Consider the following 17,415-nt stretch of genomic DNA (forward strand, 5'->3'; position numbering starts at 1 on the left):
GACTTGAACATAGGTAACCATAGGACAGGGTCGAGAGAGATAGTTGGGCGACAGTACGTAAGAAGAACGGAGGCATGCATAGAACGTTTATTGTTGAGGTTGTATTGGCGGTATTCTCGTTGTATCGACCGTAAAGAGCGACGATCCAGGAACTCTGGGTTGGGGACGTCTCTTCCAAATGGGAGACCTAGAGAGCTTGTACTATTGGGAGTGACTTCAGGACTGGCGGATAAGTGGAAGAAGATGGTGTAACAGAGCATCTTCTGGAAGAGTAAGGGAGCGTAAGAGGAACTGAGATTGCAGAGTATAAACACGTTCCTGCAAGATTGGTAGCTTCGGCATATGTAGCATTATCATGGTGGAAGATGTATGAGAGTCGCTGAAAATCCGACGCAAACAGACGCTTTGGGCATCTTCCAATTGTTTGCTAAGGAATGTGGTGACCTTGGTAATGGCCAGGCCGTATTCCAGTTGAGCACGAACAATGTGGCTGTAAAAGCGGTACCAAGGAGAGGAAAAAAGCCTTTAAGGTGTACACCAATAACTGAGAGTTAGTTCATAGTGGCAAGGGCTTTGGTCTTGTTTTGATTGACCAATGCAACAGCATCAAGATAGCCACCAGGGCGAAAGAGGATTCCGAGATAAGGAAAGGAAGGTTGCTTTGGAATTGGTTCACTATAGAGGGCGTAATTTGGAGACAGTTGCGTTGGAACTAATATAACGCATTTACTTGGGCTCCATAGGTACCCAAGCTTGTAGCTATGATCTTTGCAAGACTTGAGAAGAGCTGGTATGTCGGCCATATCAGTTATGAGAACCACACCATCAGCATAGAGGAGACAGTTCAACTGAAGGATAAGTTCGGTAGGGAAAACATCCGTGGTTATAGGTTGTGGGCGCAGAAGGCAAGATAACTCGTTAATGTACATAGAATACAAAAATGGAGAGAGAATTGACCCTTGTAGGGCACCGGTGACTGGCGAGAAGCGGGTGAATGTTGCATTGTTGAGCAACACTTCTATTTGGACCTCGTCAAACAAGTTTCGCGGTAGTCTAACGAGTGCTGCAGGTACTGTTTTTTTCTAGTGTGTGTCATATTTGACGGTGGTCCACAGTATCGTATGCTAACTTGATGTCCAAGAATGCCAGTACTGAGGTTATGTGATAGTGGTGACGGAGAATGTCACATATCTTTGCTAAACAAAAGGCTTGGTCTAATGATCCTCTAGATTCGCGGAACCCGCCTTGGGCTATGTCCAAAGGAAGGCTGTGGTCAATCAGAAAGTGATGGATACTACGTTCTAACAGCTTTCGGAAGATAGACGTGAGGCTAATGGGTTGATGGTTGCCAGGCTCATTCGGGCTACCCTTCTTGTAAATCGGTACTACTTGGGTCAAACACCAGTCAGCAGGTGTGTAAGGTCATGTCCATCATAGCTGAAACAGAAACAGCAGTGTAGATGCATGTGCGGGCTGTAGAGGAGCGAGCATCTCTTGCCGGAGATGATCAGTGCCTGGCACCTTCTTAGGTGGTAACTGTCTAAGAGCATCTTAGACGTCATCTAGTAAAATTAGGCAGGTATCTTGCGAAAAAGGAGTGGAGTGATACCACAACGAGTGATCTTTGTCCATATCTTGAAGTGGTCGTCCTGAATAGATCGTTTGCAAGTGCGAAGCCATTACTTCAGCTGCCTGTTCTGAGCCTTCTATGGTAGAAAAAGAAGGCTTTAAGTTTCTGTTTTTACGTATTTTACACAACCCTGCAATAGCTTTAGTATAATCCCTATTTTCCATTTTGCTACAGAAATCTTTCCAGGTTTCTCGCCTTCGTAATGTTATACTGTATTTCCAAAAAACAATGACGCTGCTACTGAGACTGAATGTTGTGTCTTCCAAATTTAGATGTCGTATTGAAACCGTTGTAATGTTACCAGAATAATAATAAATACAAAAAGAATATGACTCACTATCCCATTTGACAGTAATATTAACAGGTGAGCTGTCTTGGAGCTGAAATTAATATAATACTAGAAATAGTCCTTCTTAGTCTCTTTGTAAAGGCTTAAATTCTTTATTCGGTTTCTCCATAAAATCAAGGAACATGTAGTCATTTTTGGCAATGCATATTCTTGAATGGTCACGATGTAGATTGCTCCTATTTGACATGATTTCTTTGTCCTAGATACCCTACTTGAAAAAGAAAACATATATAAACTTATTTTAATTGAGCCCTTTTTTTGCTTCTTTACAGCAGTTATCAAGTGTCCCTCTGAGTGTTCAAAGATTCACCAATCAAAACTAGCCTGTCGTCATGATCTTTGATCTGACTCGCTTGTCCCGCCCTCTTTGCTCTCTGGTGTGTATCTGGAACGTTCCTCAACTGCCTCTTCTTGTGTTCTGGGTTCTCTCTGTCCTCCGTTCCTTTTTTTTTTTTTTTGTTTAAACAATCCTGAGTAGTTATCGCTACCCTCCCCAGAATGCACCTTGGTGGCAAATAAAACTAATATTAGGATATATGCTCTAATACTAGCGTACTTTTTCTCTCTTTTTCTACATATACTCATTATCTCTCAGATCGTCTTCTTTGATTTTTTCTCCAAGATTGTCCATGGGGAACGTCTCAACCATCTTTTCTAGCAATTTGAAAATAGTCTTTACTAAGCCTTCCACTTCAATTATCTCTTTTTGTATTTCAAAGCATGCTTACTCTCTTGATAGAGAATGGTCATATACATGCTGAACTATTGTTAAAAGATATAGAAATTTTTCAGTAGGTAGTACATAACTTAAACGATTGTGTGCCACATTCTTGCGCTGTTCTGTCATTTCAGAGTGAAGTGAGGTTGTCTCATTGCCTGTAAATGGAAGATTGGATAATAATTTCTTTATGGGGACCAGTAAGTTAACTTTTATTTAAATAAAAGAGGAAGAAATTGTATTATTTTAAACGATGAACTTTTGTAAGTAAAGAAAATAAAAGAGAGAATCAAGTCAGGCCAAAATGGCCATCTCCTTTCAAGTGGTCAGAGTAAAGAGCGTTTGCGTTGAAATAGTACGGAAGGAAAGAAAGTGTGCCATCAAAGATAATCTCCAATGAGCACGCCAAATAGCAAAAAGGGCAAAGCTAACAAAGCTTGAATTGCCCGTATTCGAACAGATGCATTTCAAAAGATAGACTGTTCATATCTTGCTTGAACAATTCTTTCAGCTTCTTCTTTGTCCAAGTGTTTGATGCTGTTAGGGAGCCTGAACACCTTGATCGCCATTGCACTAGAAGCCTCACTTACATAAATGCAAAGGTAACACTTGGCATTAAATGAAATCCCCACAGAGTGTAAAGTCCTAACAACCATATATAAGTCAATAGGACTTTACTTAATAAACACATCATTCTTTTGTTCCATTGACTTTTATGCCTCAATGATTTATCTTTAACAAATATCACACGAATATCAAAGTCATTTTCTGCAATTCAATCAATGGCGGTGCTATAGCCACTCATTTCAAGTTATCTCATCATCTCACAGTTTACTTTGTCTAAAGAAGAGCTTTTTGTCAAAAGGAAAAATAGTGTTGAAGATCGTCTTCAACAGCAGAAAATGTTGTTTCTACGTCATCATGTTGGGGTGTAATTAGGTGGCGTTCATAGCATTTATCTTCACTTTTGGCGAATTGATTTGGGACCCCCTCATTCTCAAAAACTTTTTGACTTCCCTCTCTTTCTCTTTATTCATAACAATGGCTTCAAAATTCATTGGCTGTGCTCAGGTTTATCTCAACAAAGCTTTGGGTAAAAAGATAAGATTCGTTTCAAAGGAATATTAACTTTTCTAATCGTGAATACAGCTCTTCAAAAGCCCGTTGTTTACAACACAAAGGTTGCTGTTGAAATTGCCAAACAAGTATACAAGAAGGAAGGCATGGCTTTCCCTTCCGGGGCACAGTTTGCTGAAGCCCAGCAATCAGTGCAAAATGCTTTAAAGATCAAGAATCTCAAGAACTTGACCTTTTCTGATGTCGCAAAGGGTGGTGTCATCTTTGCTGAAATCTATACCTTCTTCCTTATTGGTGAAATCGTTGGCCGTAGAAATTTGATTGGATACAATGTCGAGTCTGAAGAGTCTGCTCACCATTAAATGATTGATAAAGAGATTAAACAAAAGACAAAGAAATATTTAAATTTGTATACACTTTACGTTGGTTATTATTAAAGACTTTTGTGATAAAAGAAGCACTTTTTGTAGACACTCAAAAGGACTGTTGATTTAGAGTAGAATTGATGTTTATGAGTGTACGCAGAAGATGGGTTCTATGGTAGATTTATAAATTAAATAGAAGAGGGCTTAGTTTGCAGCTGAACTGCTACTTGCAGTCGATGTTTGTGTTAGTAAAATATCTGCTGCACGGTTCAAGTCTGATTTAGCTGTTCTTAATGCTCTCTCAACTTCAAGTTTTGTATAGTCTGGAAACATGGCCAACATGGTCTGTACATCCTCTTCCTTCACTTGCATTTGCCCGGTTCGATGACTACTTCTGTTTTCTGTCCTTGACTTTTGCTTGTGTGTACCTAAAAGGGGCAACAGATATTTTGTAGTAAAGTATCTAATGGCTGTAGGAAATCGCCACTTTTTGATTGCTGTATTATCATAAATAGATCCAATAAGTAAACCACAAAAGCAGGATAAGAAGGAAGGAAAATAGTTTGAAAGGGCAAGCTTTTTTTTGTTTTCTTGTATAAGTCTATGTACTCGCTATGTTTAATATATTCTCTTCACTTTACCTGAGCTGCTGCAAGATAAACATAAGTCTTGTCAGTGATCATTACACCCATCATGCGTGTTTGGTAGCTTGCGGGTACTATTTTATAAAATTGATATAAAACAGAGCAAATGATGACAAAGCTAGATTATTCTATAAGCATCACCCATAACCCATTTATATCATAACTTACGGTCCATTAGATGCATCATATTTGGGATAGCCTGTCATCCAGGCTCCTGTATGAAGAAGTGTAGATGCTATAAATGAAATAAAGATAAGGGCTGCATATTTAGAGCTTCCATATCTTTGTTCAATAATCTTCATGCGATATATCAACCAGGTACCGACAACAGTAGTACCTATGCTAGGAAACATCCATTGTGAAGCAAATATTTTCAAAAACTATTTACAAAAAGTGTGTTAAGAGCTTTAACTTTTTTTTCTTCTGTTTTTCTTTACCTGTGAATTAACTGGTAATTGTAAATTAGGACGTGAATTATAAGCAATGACAAGACTAGAGCAGCCACCTACAATAGGTACTAATAATTTCGTAACAGGTGTGTTACGGAATCCATTACTTTCCATTTTGTTAGTACCCAAAAAAAAAACAAAGGAGGGGGAAGGAAGAGAGAAAAAGTCTAATTCATTGAGGAAGTCAATTTCTCTCTCCGCTAGACTCAGGCCAATAAAATAAAGAAAAGTACATCAGGCATAAAGGAATGTTTAACAGCGTTAAGGATGGACGATTATTATTTAATTGCTTTATTGACAGCTCTTTATTCTCTCTGATGTCCATCAAAAACAAGCCCTCTACACAAGCGTAAGAGTACGGTTTGATCTTTCCTGTTTACACAATGAGTGAGATATGGTAAAGAATGACACTTGGAGTTAAATAACGTCTTTATAAATTGAAAAAGTGGTCTTTTATAAACCTGCTTACAACAAATGCTTACATCCTCTCATTAGTAAATTTACTAGTTGTAACACAGTCTCTCTTACCATAATTATTGTAATTGCGAGTGGTGTTACTACTAATGGCACTTTTGCCATTGAATAGTGCGCACTCGTTGACCGTATACAAAGTGACATGTTGTAAGACTTTGTACTTGGGCAAATTTGTACCAAAAGATTGTGTGACGGATCGCTTGACATTAGAAAAAAGGAAAGAAAATGGAACGTTGATGAATTGATTATGAAATGGTTTACTTTATGATAGAACCACACTGATGAGCATCAATATCAGTATAGGTCATATAGTTAACTAAGCAATATATATTAAACTGCCTTTATCTCTGATATTTCATGGCCATGCAAAGGGTTGTTTAATTTAGCTTCTTCTTTTTTTTCCCATTGCTGTTGTTGAAACTAATAATTCAATTGAAAATGACCTTACTTGCAATGGATTTAATAAAGGCATCTTCTTAGTACCTTTGCTTATTAGATAAAGAAGAAAAGTAATAAAATATATAATTGATGATGATCCTATTCATCGGATATTCTCTATTGATCCTCTTGAAAGAAACCTGCATTGTGGCTTTCAATCATTCAACTGCATGCAGAGTTGCATTTTCGGAACTTGAATCCGAAATGGGATAGCCTCTAACCCCCTGTTTTTGTATCTTTTTTCTCTCTTTCTCAGAATAGGTTTGATAATGCTTCAATTGGTGAAGCAAAACTTGTTTACGATCTTAGCACTAGTCACGGTACCCTGTGGATATTATTATGGAACGATGTTGAGAGAGAAAAAGGATGCATTAAAAAACAAAGATGATGAAATTAAAAGAATACAAGAACAGATCGAACAACTACGGGAAGAACGAGAGATGATGTTGAGTAAAATAAAGAAATGATGATACCACTTCTATCCTTTTTAAATACATATAAAAAATAAACAAAGACTACAAATAAATAGGCTTGATTGAAGTCATTCATAAACATAGAAAAAGGGCTTACTTTTGAAGCATAAACAACCACACCCCCTTACAACACTTGTACTCCCTTTTTTTTTATCCTCTGTATAAATAAACAAACTACCCTCTTTCACTCTTTTTCTCTCTCTCATTTTTTTTAATATCTATAAAATGATAAAAAAACAATCAAGAAGTAATTTATATGATAGAGTAAAATCAGATCTGTTTGATCAAGATGATCTAAATAACAGAGAAGATATTTATATACCATCTATCACAGCCATGGTATTACTTCAAATGCAAGCTTATATTGTTCAATCACTTGTTAAATCAAATACCAAGAGTTATCTTCATCAATTCATTCATTGGATCTTATTATTTGCCTTACTTATTCTTGATAATATGGCGCGTCTACTGGACGTAGAGAATGAAATAGCTAATCTAACGCATAAAAAGAAAAGAGGTCAATGCGTTGATAATGGAAAGAAGAAAGAAGAACCACAAGAAATTGTAACAATAACAAAACCTTGTCATACACTAGTATCACCTTCCTCACCTATCACTTCTCCTACGCCCACTTATGTTCGTCAAAGAAAAGTGTCTTCTCCGTCCGCGGTTCAACAAACATCTCCTGTATTGGAACCCTCCCGTCAACATAATACGCCTCCTTCTCCTATGGGTCATGTACGCTCTTTATCCAACAACATATTGGACAAAAAGCAGCATACATTACGTCGTGTCACAGGTCAACGTGAAATAACAGTTCAAAATACAATTGCACCTACTCAAAAGAGCCACAAGCATCATAGTCATCATAATCATCAAAGAAAGACAATTACTCCTATATCAAGTACTGCAAACTCTGTTGCCTCTCGCTCATCCTCTTCCGAATCATCTCTCACAAAAGAAAGTCCAGAGTACCACAACAATCATCATATTAAACCTAAAATGGTACAAACAAGATCCTTAACTACTCACGATGTAAGTTAATATGTGTATTTATTATTCTCTTGGTTTACTAAACAATATTTCTTGTAAGTTAATAGAGCAAAAATCATTAGACAACAGACGGCCTTATGGACGATGCTGTCCCGCTTGTGAAAAACCTTAGCTTGTAATTAACCTTAAAAAAATAAAACCCTCTTTTCATAATGATACTCCTTGTGTTCCCATTATGATTATTGTCAAAAAGGGGAAGAAAGCATTGTATATGCTGCTCCTTAAAGAACAAAAAAAGTATATAAATGAACAGCTCTCTCTCTTTCTCCTTCCCCTCTTTTTTTCCCTATTCATCCTTTTTTTTTTTCTAATGTTACAAGAACCAGACATTCCTCCACAACAATTATGGGAAGCATTCAAGCATAAACGTACCTCAGTTGACCTTTATACACAAGATGCTACTGTTCTATTCGTTCCTACCTTTGTAGGTGCCAGAGGAAATGCCGAGATACGCAAATTCTTTCTACATCCTCATTTTTCTGATAAATCCAATCCTATAAAAGAAATTGTATTCAATACTCTCATGTCAAATGATAGATTGATGGAAGAATCCATCTGGTCAGTTCATTTTCATACTGGAGAGTGTAGTTGGTTAGTGCCTGGTATTGAATCAAGATATTTAGTAAGTTAAAGATGCATTCTTTGCATTTTATGGTATTAACGTTAATAGCTTAATGCAACTGTCAAATTCCCTGTCGTAAGTATAATATTTGTATATCACCAAATACAGTACTGATCTGTGGCTCTGCAGTCGACCTCGGTTACGTTTGTTAACAATAAGATCCAATCCATTCGTTACCATTGGGATCAAGCCTCAATATTAAAGCAACTCAAGGTCATTACTGAAAAATTACAATGGCCAGTCATTGGAGAACAACAAGTAGATGCTTTTTATACAATCAACACTGTTCCATTGAAACACTTGCATGAACAACAAAAGGTAAGGAGGCGTGGCAAATGTTAAAAAGGAGATGAATAATGTTATCTTACCGAAACTAAACAGCCGAACACGCCATCGCCCTCTCATTCGATTTCAAACCAACCCTGTAAGTTACTTTGTCAAGGAAAAAAATTCTAGTTTAAACCAACACTTAAATAGTACGAGGAAGCATCTTTGGTCCAGTAGATTCAGGAGACCAAGTGACACGCTCTGTACGCGCTTCTGAGTCAAATACTCCTCCCGCCCGCAACATCTTTACATATCAGCCGCCTGCTGAGCGTTCCTCCGTTATGTCTTATCCAAATAAACTCGGTTCAAGTTTCTCCTTGAGTCATGATGAAGGAGTAAACAGTAAACAGTATGTCGATCAACAAAGGAACAATCCTCAACATCCCGTTGGCGTGGCAGGTAAGCCTACGCCGAGAGTGACTCATAATATTATCTGTTAAATAAAACCATATTTTCGGTATAACAAGTACAGAATTTATTTCTTCTTTTTGCTTTCATTCTCTTCCTTTTGCAGCCTTCTTTCTTCTGCTTCTTCTTCCATTGCTTGCAATCTTCTTCTCTTTCTTCTGCTCATACCTTCATATTTATCCTTCTTTGTCTTCTTTTCTACTTTTTCTTGTTTTGGTTCTGTGGCTTGATGTTTTGCCTTTTTCTTGTCTTTTTCTGATTGAAACCAAGTTCTAGCAGGTCGTGACATGATCTCATCTTGATGTTTTATCAAGTTTTCGCTTCGTTTGAGTTGCATCTCTGCATTTCTAATTGCTTTTTCTTCCTTTTCTTCCTCTAAAACTTCCTTGATCTTTTTCTGTAACTTTTCAATCTTTAGCTTGAATTTCTGAACTAATTCAGCAGGAACAACGCGGTTCTTGACCTGTGATCCTGCAGTTGATTTTATGGCCATCTTTAACATTTTTCTGTCTGCTTCTCCTACCAAAGTGACGGATCTTGAAGATTATCAGTATGTGTCCTATAACACATCAACAAACACTTACCGTCCGTTTCGACCAGCTCTTGCCGTACGACCCACACGATGAAGGTATTGTGCGAATTGAGTTGGCATATTGTAATTGATGACTGTCTCAATTCCCTTGATATCCAAACCTCTAGCAGCTAAATCTGTGGCTAATAAGTAGTCTACTTCATGATCTCTGAATCTTTCTAATGCTTCCAATCGCTGCTCCTGCGTCAGATTACCATGGAGTTCAGCTGCGTTCAGTCCCATGAGTCCAAACAAAATTTTCATTTGATGTGCTGCAGCCTTGGATCGGAAGAAAATGATGACTTTGGTCTTGAACGTCTTTTTACATAATGCAAGAAGTACAGCTGAACGATCTGCTTCACGTGCTTGACGGATACGAATAAATTCTTGCACAAGACGAGATGCAGCTTGATTGCTGGAATTCACAAACAGACGAACAGGGTTATGTAAAGACATACGGATCAATTGATCGACATTATCTGTCATTGTAGCAGAGAAAAGCATGGTTTGTCTAGATTGGGGACATGACTTGATAATCTCTCCTAATTCATCCGCAAAACCATCTTCCAACATACTAATCAAATGTTGAGTTGTCTACAGTTGATTTATACACAATAACTTACCGATCAGCTTCGTCCATAACCAAGATTTCACAAGCATCCAAGTGGAATCCAGAGGTGTTGCGTACATGATCAATTAAACGACCTGGTGTGGCAACAACAACGTCTGGCTTCAGCTTCAACTCTTGTTCCTGTGTCTTCAAACTCAATCCACCCACACACAAACAGAAAGAGATATCGGTGTAGGCCGCCAACTTGACAGCAGCGTCATGAACTTGTGCAGCCAATTCACGAGTAGGACAGAGAATGAGCACACGTGTAGATGGTGTCTGACGAGGTCTGTATAGTAAACGTTCCAGGATAGGGATGATGAAGGCTGCGGTTTTACCTGAACCTGTCTCAGCGCCACCACAGATATCTTTGCCCATAAGAGCAAGAGGAATGGTCTGTGACTGGATCTTGGTGGGTTTGATAAAGCCAAGGTTGCTGATACCCTTCAAGATGGGTCGAGAAAGATTCATGGAAGTAAAAGAGACATGATCTTGTCTATCAACCTCGCTTTCATCAGCAAAGTATTCTTTTTTACGCTGTTTACAATAAATTAATATTGCATTCAATATAGACTATCCAAATGTACCTGAATCTCTGCCTCATCTTCCTTTTCCTCTTCGTCACTGTCCATTTCAATATCATCACCACTGTCATCATCATCTTCTTCTTCGGAACTCTCTTCTTCTTCAGAGCTTTCTTCTTCAGAATCAGAGGGTGCTTGGTCAGTATCTTTGGCTTCCAAGGTATCATCGTCTTCTTCTTCACTTGCGACAAATTCATCTTTTTCTTTCTCTGTTACTTTTTTAGTCTTTTTCTTACTCTCCTGTTTCTTTCTGGCAATAATATCATCAATCGTCACTCTGTCAATATCGTTCTTTTTAAGGAGATGAGTTTCAGTTTGTTCCATTATATATACACTTTTGTACCTGCTTTGGCTTGAGCATTCCCTTTGCAGTTGTAAAGTCCCAGCCGCTTTTGAGTCCCTTTGCGCCTCCACCGTCCATGGCAAAGGTGAATTCATTGTTGAATTCCTCCTGATCCTCTTCAGGTGCCTTTCTCTTTTTATTATCCTTCTTATTTTTACTCTTCTTTTCTTCAGCTTTTTCTTCAACAACTTCTTCTTCAACAATTTCTTCACTAACAACGACATTATCGTCGTCGTCTATTGTCATTACAAAATCATCGCTCATTTCTATTTTTCTTTGTCTGATTCTAGATCTGTCAAGGGAAACACTTTTTTTTTCTTTTTCTATTAATTTTCTAAAATACAGGTCACATAACAGTCCTGCTTATTTGCGTAACATAAAGTATTGCACTCACAATAAATGAGAGCTTTTCATCGGCGCACATCACTGATAAGAGAAAGAGAGTGTGTGACGTAGGGAGTACAAAAAGACGATCCGTTACAGCTTCTTTTTTCTACTGTTTTCTCATTCTTGTTATGTCATTCACTGAATATCCATTTGAACCAAGAAAGAGAGTACTAAGCATACAGTCTCACACGGTAAAAATAGTATCAAAGTCGCCTTCTATGGCTCATATATGTTGTTATAGGTTTCTGGTTATTGTGGTAAAACATATTGTCCAAATAAAGTACAACTTTAACCCTGTTCTAGGAAACAAGGCTGCGGTTTTTCCACTTCAAACGCTTGGATATGATGTAGACATACTCAACACTGTTCAATTTTCTAACCATACCGGGTATCCCTCTTGGACAGGCAAAAAGTTTACTGCAGAAGATGTGCAGGAATTATTTGACGGGTTAGAAAAGAATGAGTTGACGGATGAATACACGCATGTGTTGACAGGTATTTTGTGTCTTATAAAAAGAGAAATAATACTCAAATATAAAAAGGCTACATTGGTAATTATGCTATTTTGGAAAAGATTGAATTTATGGTTCAAAAGTTGAAATCAAAGAATCCAAACTTGATATATGGTAAACATATAGAAAAAGAATTACTCATAGTAATATATATGTATAGTCTGTGATACTGTCATGGGTGATGGAGGTGCGCTTTATGTTGCTCCTGAAATAGTTCCTTTGTATAGAGATATCCTTCGTATTGCTGATTTTATAACACCTAATCAATTTGAAGCAGAGTAAGAAGAGAAAGAGAGAGAAAAGAAAGAGAAAGCTTAGATAACCTGGTATGTCTCCTTTTCTTTCTCTTGTAGACTATTATCAGAAATGAAGATTGCCAATTTAAAAGATGCGTGTCAAGTGGCAAAGAAGCTTCATTCCCTTGGTCCACGTAATGTGATCATCACCACACTTTCATTACCTCTCAAAGACGTCCCAGAAGAAGTCCATCTTGAGAGCAGCACAGATGAGTCACTCTATTGTTTCACGAGTCAAGTGACATCAGACGGAGACATGGAACAATACTTGATCTCATTCCCTACTTACGAAGGATATTTTACAGGCACAGGAGATCTGTTTTCATCATTGATTGTTGCTAGGTGCATAGAGAATACATTGATTGATGCAGCGTATAAAGCTGTTTGTAGTGTGAATGCAATCACAAGAAATACGTTTTTTTATCAGCAATACTATCAAGAAAAATGGGAAAAGCAAGTTAAACCAAGCAAAGCGAAAGTAGTACATAAGCATGAGCTATTATTAATTCAAGGAAAAAAGTTTATAGAAGATCCACAGCTTGGAAGCAAGGATAGAATAAAATTCATAAACGTTGATCAACAATAAAGGAAGCGATATTAGTTCTTTTTTAAGACTATCTCAATCTATTTTTCTTTTTTCTTTTTTTATAAACAAAACAAAATGGGTAAAGAATCGAATATACAGGCTGCAAACTATATATTGGAGTCAATCATTAGAGATTTAGGATTCTTAAAAGATAACAACTTTTTACCACATCAAACATATCAGGAAGTCGTTGCTTTACTACCCAATCATATATCTGCTGTGGATGATACCGTTCCTAGACCTCCTTTACCTTTACGTAAATCAAATTCAAACACTACTACACATCAATTGACTCCTCCACAACCAAGAGAAGTGAGCAATGGTCCCAAGTTGTCTGTCAGACGTACAAATGATTGGTCACCTCAGCCTATAGCCATGCCTTTACCTGTTGTTAATGCTAGACAGCTTGAACCTGAAAAGGTTCATACAACTCCTCCTCCTCCTGCCTATGCGGAACAGAACAATAGCAATGTGATTGCTACTGCTGAAGCATTATATGATTACCATGGGGATGACCCTACTACTGACTTATCATTTAAACAAGGAGACATTATTGAAGTCATCGAATATGGTAAGATGATGCTGAATACATATAACAACGTGTATAGATTTTACAATGATTTATATTAGTGAACGATGACTGGTGGAAAGGAACAACTCATGGCAAGACCGGTATATTCCCTCAAAACCATGTCAAGAAATTACCGTAAGTGCTTTATTTATTTATTTTTTAAAGAGAGCAGCTGGCTCATGCTTTGTAAATAGACCTCCTGTTAAAGCAAAACGTCCTTGGACACCCCAGCCTCCTGCTAAACCTTCAAATGATCATCTCTATAACAATAATGCACTTGCCAATAATAATTATAATAATAACGTCCCCTCATATCCTGCCACCCCAGGTGCACCCTATGCCTATCCACCTCCTCCTACCACTATATACCAACCACCTCCACCAGCACAATCTTATGGTCCACCGGTTGTTGCAGTCGCACATGAAGAAGAGAAAGAAAACAAGGTTTCCAATTTGACAAAGAAATTTGGTGGACAAGTCGCAAATGCTGCCACCTGGGGTTTTGGTGCCACACGTATGTCCTTTTGCCATTTTTATATAAATTGTATAGCTAATATTTCTATTTTTAGTTGGCAGCATGGCCGCAGATGCAATCTTTTAATGGTCTTTTTGGAATAAAAATAATTTACTCGACAAACCAATTTGATCTGTGCGACTGAGTGCGCCTACAAGACGAGCTACTCTCCTCTTGTTTAAGCAGAATTTTTATTTTTTATTTGTGTGTGTAAAAAGGATTTCATTTTTTTTCCTCCTGTTCTCGGACATCTGGTGTCTGAGATATATCCTCCTTTCGTTGAACAGTATAGGTGCTATCGAGATCGGTATCAGGCGTTGCTCGGACTTGACTTACGAGTGACTCTGATGCGAGATGCTTAAGCATTGGTGGTGTTTTTAATTCGAAATACTGATTTTCAATCTTATCCCAATCAACATTGCCGCCTTCTTTCAATACTGTGTCTTCACTATCTGCCGGCTTCGAACTCTGAGTCCTTTTCAGATAGATCATAAAGATGACAGCACCCAACGCAATAGCCTAGCCATTTTTTAACATTAGATTTTTTTTTTTTTTCCTTAGATAACGATGTTTACTTACGCCAATGATGACACCAGTCGCAATACCAGCTTTTGCCCCAGAGGACAGAGAGGGAGAGGGTAGAGGGGTTATATCATTCGTAGTACCAGTGCTATTTGTCGTACTTGTGACATTTGATGCACTGGCAGAACTGGGCACACTAGTAGGGTTTGTTGTCGCAAGAGTATAAGGATAACTTGATGCTAGTTGCATATTTGATACATCGGTTACATCTATTGCAAGAATATTTATTGCTAGGCCCTCGGCAACCTGACCAGATAATATAAAGAGGGTGTTGTTTACAAGCACGGCTATAGTAAAACAAAGTTTGTCAACAGGGACCATACATAACAAAGCGTACCTGAATGTCCAAATCGTGGTAAAGATAAAGTGCTATTCAATCGAACTTGAACCCATGTATTTGTCTGAAGGTTGAGCGTAAAAAGGTAATCGGAAACAACTGGTTTGAAACAAAAGACATCAGTAACTTTTTCAGGGTTGGACAAACATATACCTTTGTTTGCAGAATCTGCTCCTCCAAATAGGATAATATGCTGAGAATTAGGAGCTAAATACTTGTTAAATCAGAGCACATCAAATAAAGAAGGAATACTAACCCATTGTGCTAGTATGATACACTCTGCCTGAAGGGAAATTATCGTCTGGTGCAGTGTAGTTGCAAATATTCCAATTTCCATTTGCTGTATTAAATGTGTATCCCCATGATAATTGGGAAATAGACGGCTGTATAGCACCAATTATTTCACCACCAAGGTAATATATAATACCTGATTTAGAGTCGAGAGTTGCTGTATGAAAGATTGGAAGTGCACTAGGTACATTGTTTTGAGGACTAAAGTAACTCCAAGTCTAATTTAATGCTGATAAGCATCCTCTTTACAAAATGTATCCAACATTACCTTGGATGTCGTATTGAAAACGGTTAGATTTGTAAATCCTGGAGATCCTGTGACCTTGGGTACTGAAGCTGCCTCAGATAAGAAAACGCTAGGCATAATCTTGAGTCAGGAATACTGATATAAAATCAATATAGTTTCATACCCAGTTGTGCCTCCAAAGAAACCAATAGTATCCATAGTAACTGAAGGTAGATTTGTAGCAGTTCCTCCCCAGCTGTAACTTGGTTAACAAATAATTTCAGTGCAATACCTTATGCCTACATCTTTGTACCGTTCGACCGCGTATAAGGTGTAAGCTTTTGCCAAGTTTTTTGGGATCCATCAAATAGAATCGTATCGTTTAACATGTTTGGATCATTACCACCTTGAAGAACAATTTGATAGCCGTTTGGTAACGTTGCAATTTGGCACAGTCCTCTTAACTCAGGGTCAAAAGCATTGGTAGAAAGTACAGCTTGCCACTTGTTTGACAAGGTATCAAGTGGTATAGGGGTATTGAACCCCAAGTCTAATGTAAATATAGTTGAACCAATATTCCAAGCATTTGGTTGCAATGTCCCAGTGCCACCAAAACAACGTATACTTTTATCCTTTCCATAATGAATGTATCCACAGCCTGAAATATCAATAACTTATTGTGTAATTGGTATACATGCCGCATCACTTACGGGGATATAAACGACCAAAATAAAACGCTGTGGTCAAGTGTATAAAAAAGTCAAGTATTGTACAAGTGATTAAGGTTCCAGATATTCGCATTTTACAGAAAAATACAGAAAAATAGATGATTAAGATCATTTTATACCTTCTATTTATTAAAGTGGGACAAAGGTTTTGCTAGGTTGCTCATTTTAGAATGCAAACAGGTACCACAGTCAAAGGGGTAAGATCTAAGAACAAAAATTTCAATCACAAAGCTTTTGGCTCATAATTCTATCCTTCGGGATGACATTAGTATACACACTTGGTTTTTTAGCCATACAATACTTTTTTTTGTATTAAAGTGTGGAATTTATGCAATACAATAAAGGAAATAAAGAAGAGTTGGGTATATTATAATTTGCATGTGATCTATTTACAGTCATCTAGGTTCAAATGAGACGCTTGTAATGTTTTTTAAAAGATAGATGCTGAGTATTTTTTGTAGATGGATTGTAAAACGCAGAATTAGACAAAGGCGGTTTCTTTATTGATAAAGTGGCTATTTTTGTGGAAGTTTGATTTTACACAAACATTTGATCAGAGTTCAAAGATCGTTTAAATAGAACATCTATAGTTACTGCCTAAAAGGAAAAGACGACGCGTTTAATATTGATTTCGAAGCAAAACTGACGAAAGGCAAGATAACATGATTTGGGATTGGTAAAGACATCTTTGGGATAAAAACCAATCCATGACAGATTTACGGCTAATGATTTAAAAAGATGTATTTTACTATTCGTATAGCCATGATCAAGCTACAAAGCTTCATAAAACACGTCCCACCAAGAGTGCTGTCAACACTATATTGTTGTCCATCTTGTAAAGCCAACATAGCAATGTAGATTTACCCTTTTCTTTCTCTTTGACCTTTCTCTTCATTGCCTTTAACTACAACGCCTTCAAAAGGAAACAGACAATACTTTAAAATTGAAAACAAGCGTTCTTTAATAAAAAACGGTAAATGGTGTTATATTTTCTGTGTATACAACATACATAGTTTACAATTGCATTATGTACCTTGTAATTGAAATTCTTGTCTGAGATAGCTGCAATGAGCAAGGACACATATCAAAAACTAGTGTCTGCAGCAAGTGCCTCTGCCGCAAGTGAAGTTTCCACTATTTTGCGTGTTTGTGACATACCGTGTAAATTTAGCCCAAAACCACCATTCTGTCCATTGCGCAAAAAAGCACTTTCAGAATCCTTGCAAGAGAAATTTGAGGGAAATGTCGAA

General features: G+C 37.5%; 9 protein-coding genes across 9 annotated transcripts; 5 read left to right on the forward strand and 4 right to left on the reverse strand.

The window, feature by feature from the left end:
- Positions 1 to 3,125: 3,125 nt before the first annotated feature.
- On the reverse strand, positions 3,126 to 3,427 carry RHIMIDRAFT_281770 (uncharacterized protein). Its single transcript, XM_023613021.1, has one exon. It carries the CDS (start codon positions 3,351 to 3,353, stop codon positions 3,165 to 3,167), a length of 189 nt encoding a protein of 62 aa, XP_023466952.1. The 5' UTR covers positions 3,354 to 3,427; the 3' UTR covers positions 3,126 to 3,164.
- Positions 3,428 to 3,738: 311 nt separating this feature from the next.
- Positions 3,739 to 4,136, forward strand: RHIMIDRAFT_237259 (protein associated with mitochondrial ATP synthase; the record flags this gene model as incomplete). Its single annotated transcript, XM_023608728.1, has 2 exons — positions 3,739 to 3,790; positions 3,847 to 4,136. The coding sequence occupies 2 exons, from the start codon at positions 3,739 to 3,741 to the stop codon at positions 4,134 to 4,136; spliced, it is 342 nt and encodes a 113-aa protein (XP_023466953.1).
- Positions 4,137 to 4,343: 207 nt separating this feature from the next.
- RHIMIDRAFT_237260 (uncharacterized protein) lies at positions 4,344 to 5,346 on the reverse strand (the record flags this gene model as incomplete). The annotated part of the gene is made up of 4 exons (XM_023608729.1): positions 4,344 to 4,715; positions 4,781 to 4,901; positions 4,952 to 5,163; positions 5,221 to 5,346. 4 exons carry the CDS (start codon positions 5,344 to 5,346, stop codon positions 4,344 to 4,346), a joined length of 831 nt encoding a protein of 276 aa, XP_023466954.1.
- A 1,607-nt stretch (positions 5,347 to 6,953) lies between these two features.
- Positions 6,954 to 7,782, forward strand: RHIMIDRAFT_237261 (uncharacterized protein; the record flags this gene model as incomplete). Its single annotated transcript, XM_023608730.1, has 2 exons — positions 6,954 to 7,652; positions 7,711 to 7,782. 2 exons carry the CDS (start codon positions 6,954 to 6,956, stop codon positions 7,780 to 7,782), a joined length of 771 nt encoding a protein of 256 aa, XP_023466955.1.
- Positions 7,783 to 7,980: 198 nt separating this feature from the next.
- Positions 7,981 to 8,796, forward strand: RHIMIDRAFT_251304 (uncharacterized protein; the record flags this gene model as incomplete). Its single annotated transcript, XM_023610820.1, has 5 exons — positions 7,981 to 8,292; positions 8,341 to 8,367; positions 8,422 to 8,610; positions 8,674 to 8,716; positions 8,780 to 8,796. 5 exons carry the CDS (start codon positions 7,981 to 7,983, stop codon positions 8,794 to 8,796), a joined length of 588 nt encoding a protein of 195 aa, XP_023466956.1.
- Positions 8,797 to 9,094: 298 nt separating this feature from the next.
- Positions 9,095 to 11,399, reverse strand: RHIMIDRAFT_251305 (DEAD-domain-containing protein; the record flags this gene model as incomplete). Its single annotated transcript, XM_023610821.1, has 5 exons — positions 9,095 to 9,563; positions 9,612 to 10,172; positions 10,222 to 10,745; positions 10,796 to 11,083; positions 11,136 to 11,399. 5 exons carry the CDS (start codon positions 11,397 to 11,399, stop codon positions 9,095 to 9,097), a joined length of 2,106 nt encoding a protein of 701 aa, XP_023466957.1.
- A 238-nt stretch (positions 11,400 to 11,637) lies between these two features.
- On the forward strand, positions 11,638 to 12,996 carry RHIMIDRAFT_281780 (pyridoxal kinase). Its single transcript, XM_023613022.1, has 6 exons — positions 11,638 to 11,713; positions 11,764 to 11,779; positions 11,826 to 12,017; positions 12,065 to 12,148; positions 12,195 to 12,312; positions 12,388 to 12,996. Exons 1-6 carry the CDS (start codon positions 11,651 to 11,653, stop codon positions 12,914 to 12,916), a joined length of 1,002 nt encoding a protein of 333 aa, XP_023466958.1. The 5' UTR covers positions 11,638 to 11,650; the 3' UTR covers positions 12,917 to 12,996.
- RHIMIDRAFT_251307 (uncharacterized protein) lies at positions 12,992 to 14,088 on the forward strand (the record flags this gene model as incomplete). The annotated part of the gene is made up of 4 exons (XM_023610822.1): positions 12,992 to 13,487; positions 13,547 to 13,622; positions 13,682 to 14,001; positions 14,057 to 14,088. 4 exons carry the CDS (start codon positions 12,992 to 12,994, stop codon positions 14,086 to 14,088), a joined length of 924 nt encoding a protein of 307 aa, XP_023466959.1.
- Positions 14,089 to 15,078: 990 nt separating this feature from the next.
- RHIMIDRAFT_281796 (uncharacterized protein) lies at positions 15,079 to 16,241 on the reverse strand (the record flags this gene model as incomplete). The annotated part of the gene is made up of 4 exons (XM_023613023.1): positions 15,079 to 15,567; positions 15,622 to 15,693; positions 15,741 to 16,060; positions 16,150 to 16,241. Coding segments are annotated over 3 exons (525 nt in total), but the record flags the coding sequence as incomplete, so codon positions are not given.
- Positions 16,242 to 17,415: the final 1,174 nt, after the last annotated feature.

The sequence above is a fragment of the Rhizopus microsporus genome, assembly GCF_002708625.1.
Source record: "Rhizopus microsporus ATCC 52813 unplaced genomic scaffold scaffold_7, whole genome shotgun sequence".
In the NCBI taxonomy this organism is placed as follows: Eukaryota; Fungi; Mucoromycota; class Mucoromycetes; order Mucorales; family Rhizopodaceae; genus Rhizopus; species Rhizopus microsporus.

Bases quoted from the DNA above. Each gene is read 5' to 3' on its own strand.
- RHIMIDRAFT_281770 (XM_023613021.1), bottom strand. From the start codon at position 3,353: ATGGTTGTTAGGACTTTACACTCTGTGGGGATTTCATTTAATGCCAAG.
- RHIMIDRAFT_281780 (XM_023613022.1), top strand. From the start codon at position 11,651: ATGTCATTCACTGAATATCCATTTGAACCAAGAAAGAGAGTACTAAGC. The intron at 12,018-12,064 runs GTATTTTGTGTC...AAATATAAAAAG, and splicing joins ATACACGCATGTGTTGACAG to GCTACATTGGTAATTATGCT. The intron at 12,149-12,194 runs GTAAACATATAG...ATATATGTATAG, and splicing joins GAATCCAAACTTGATATATG to TCTGTGATACTGTCATGGGT.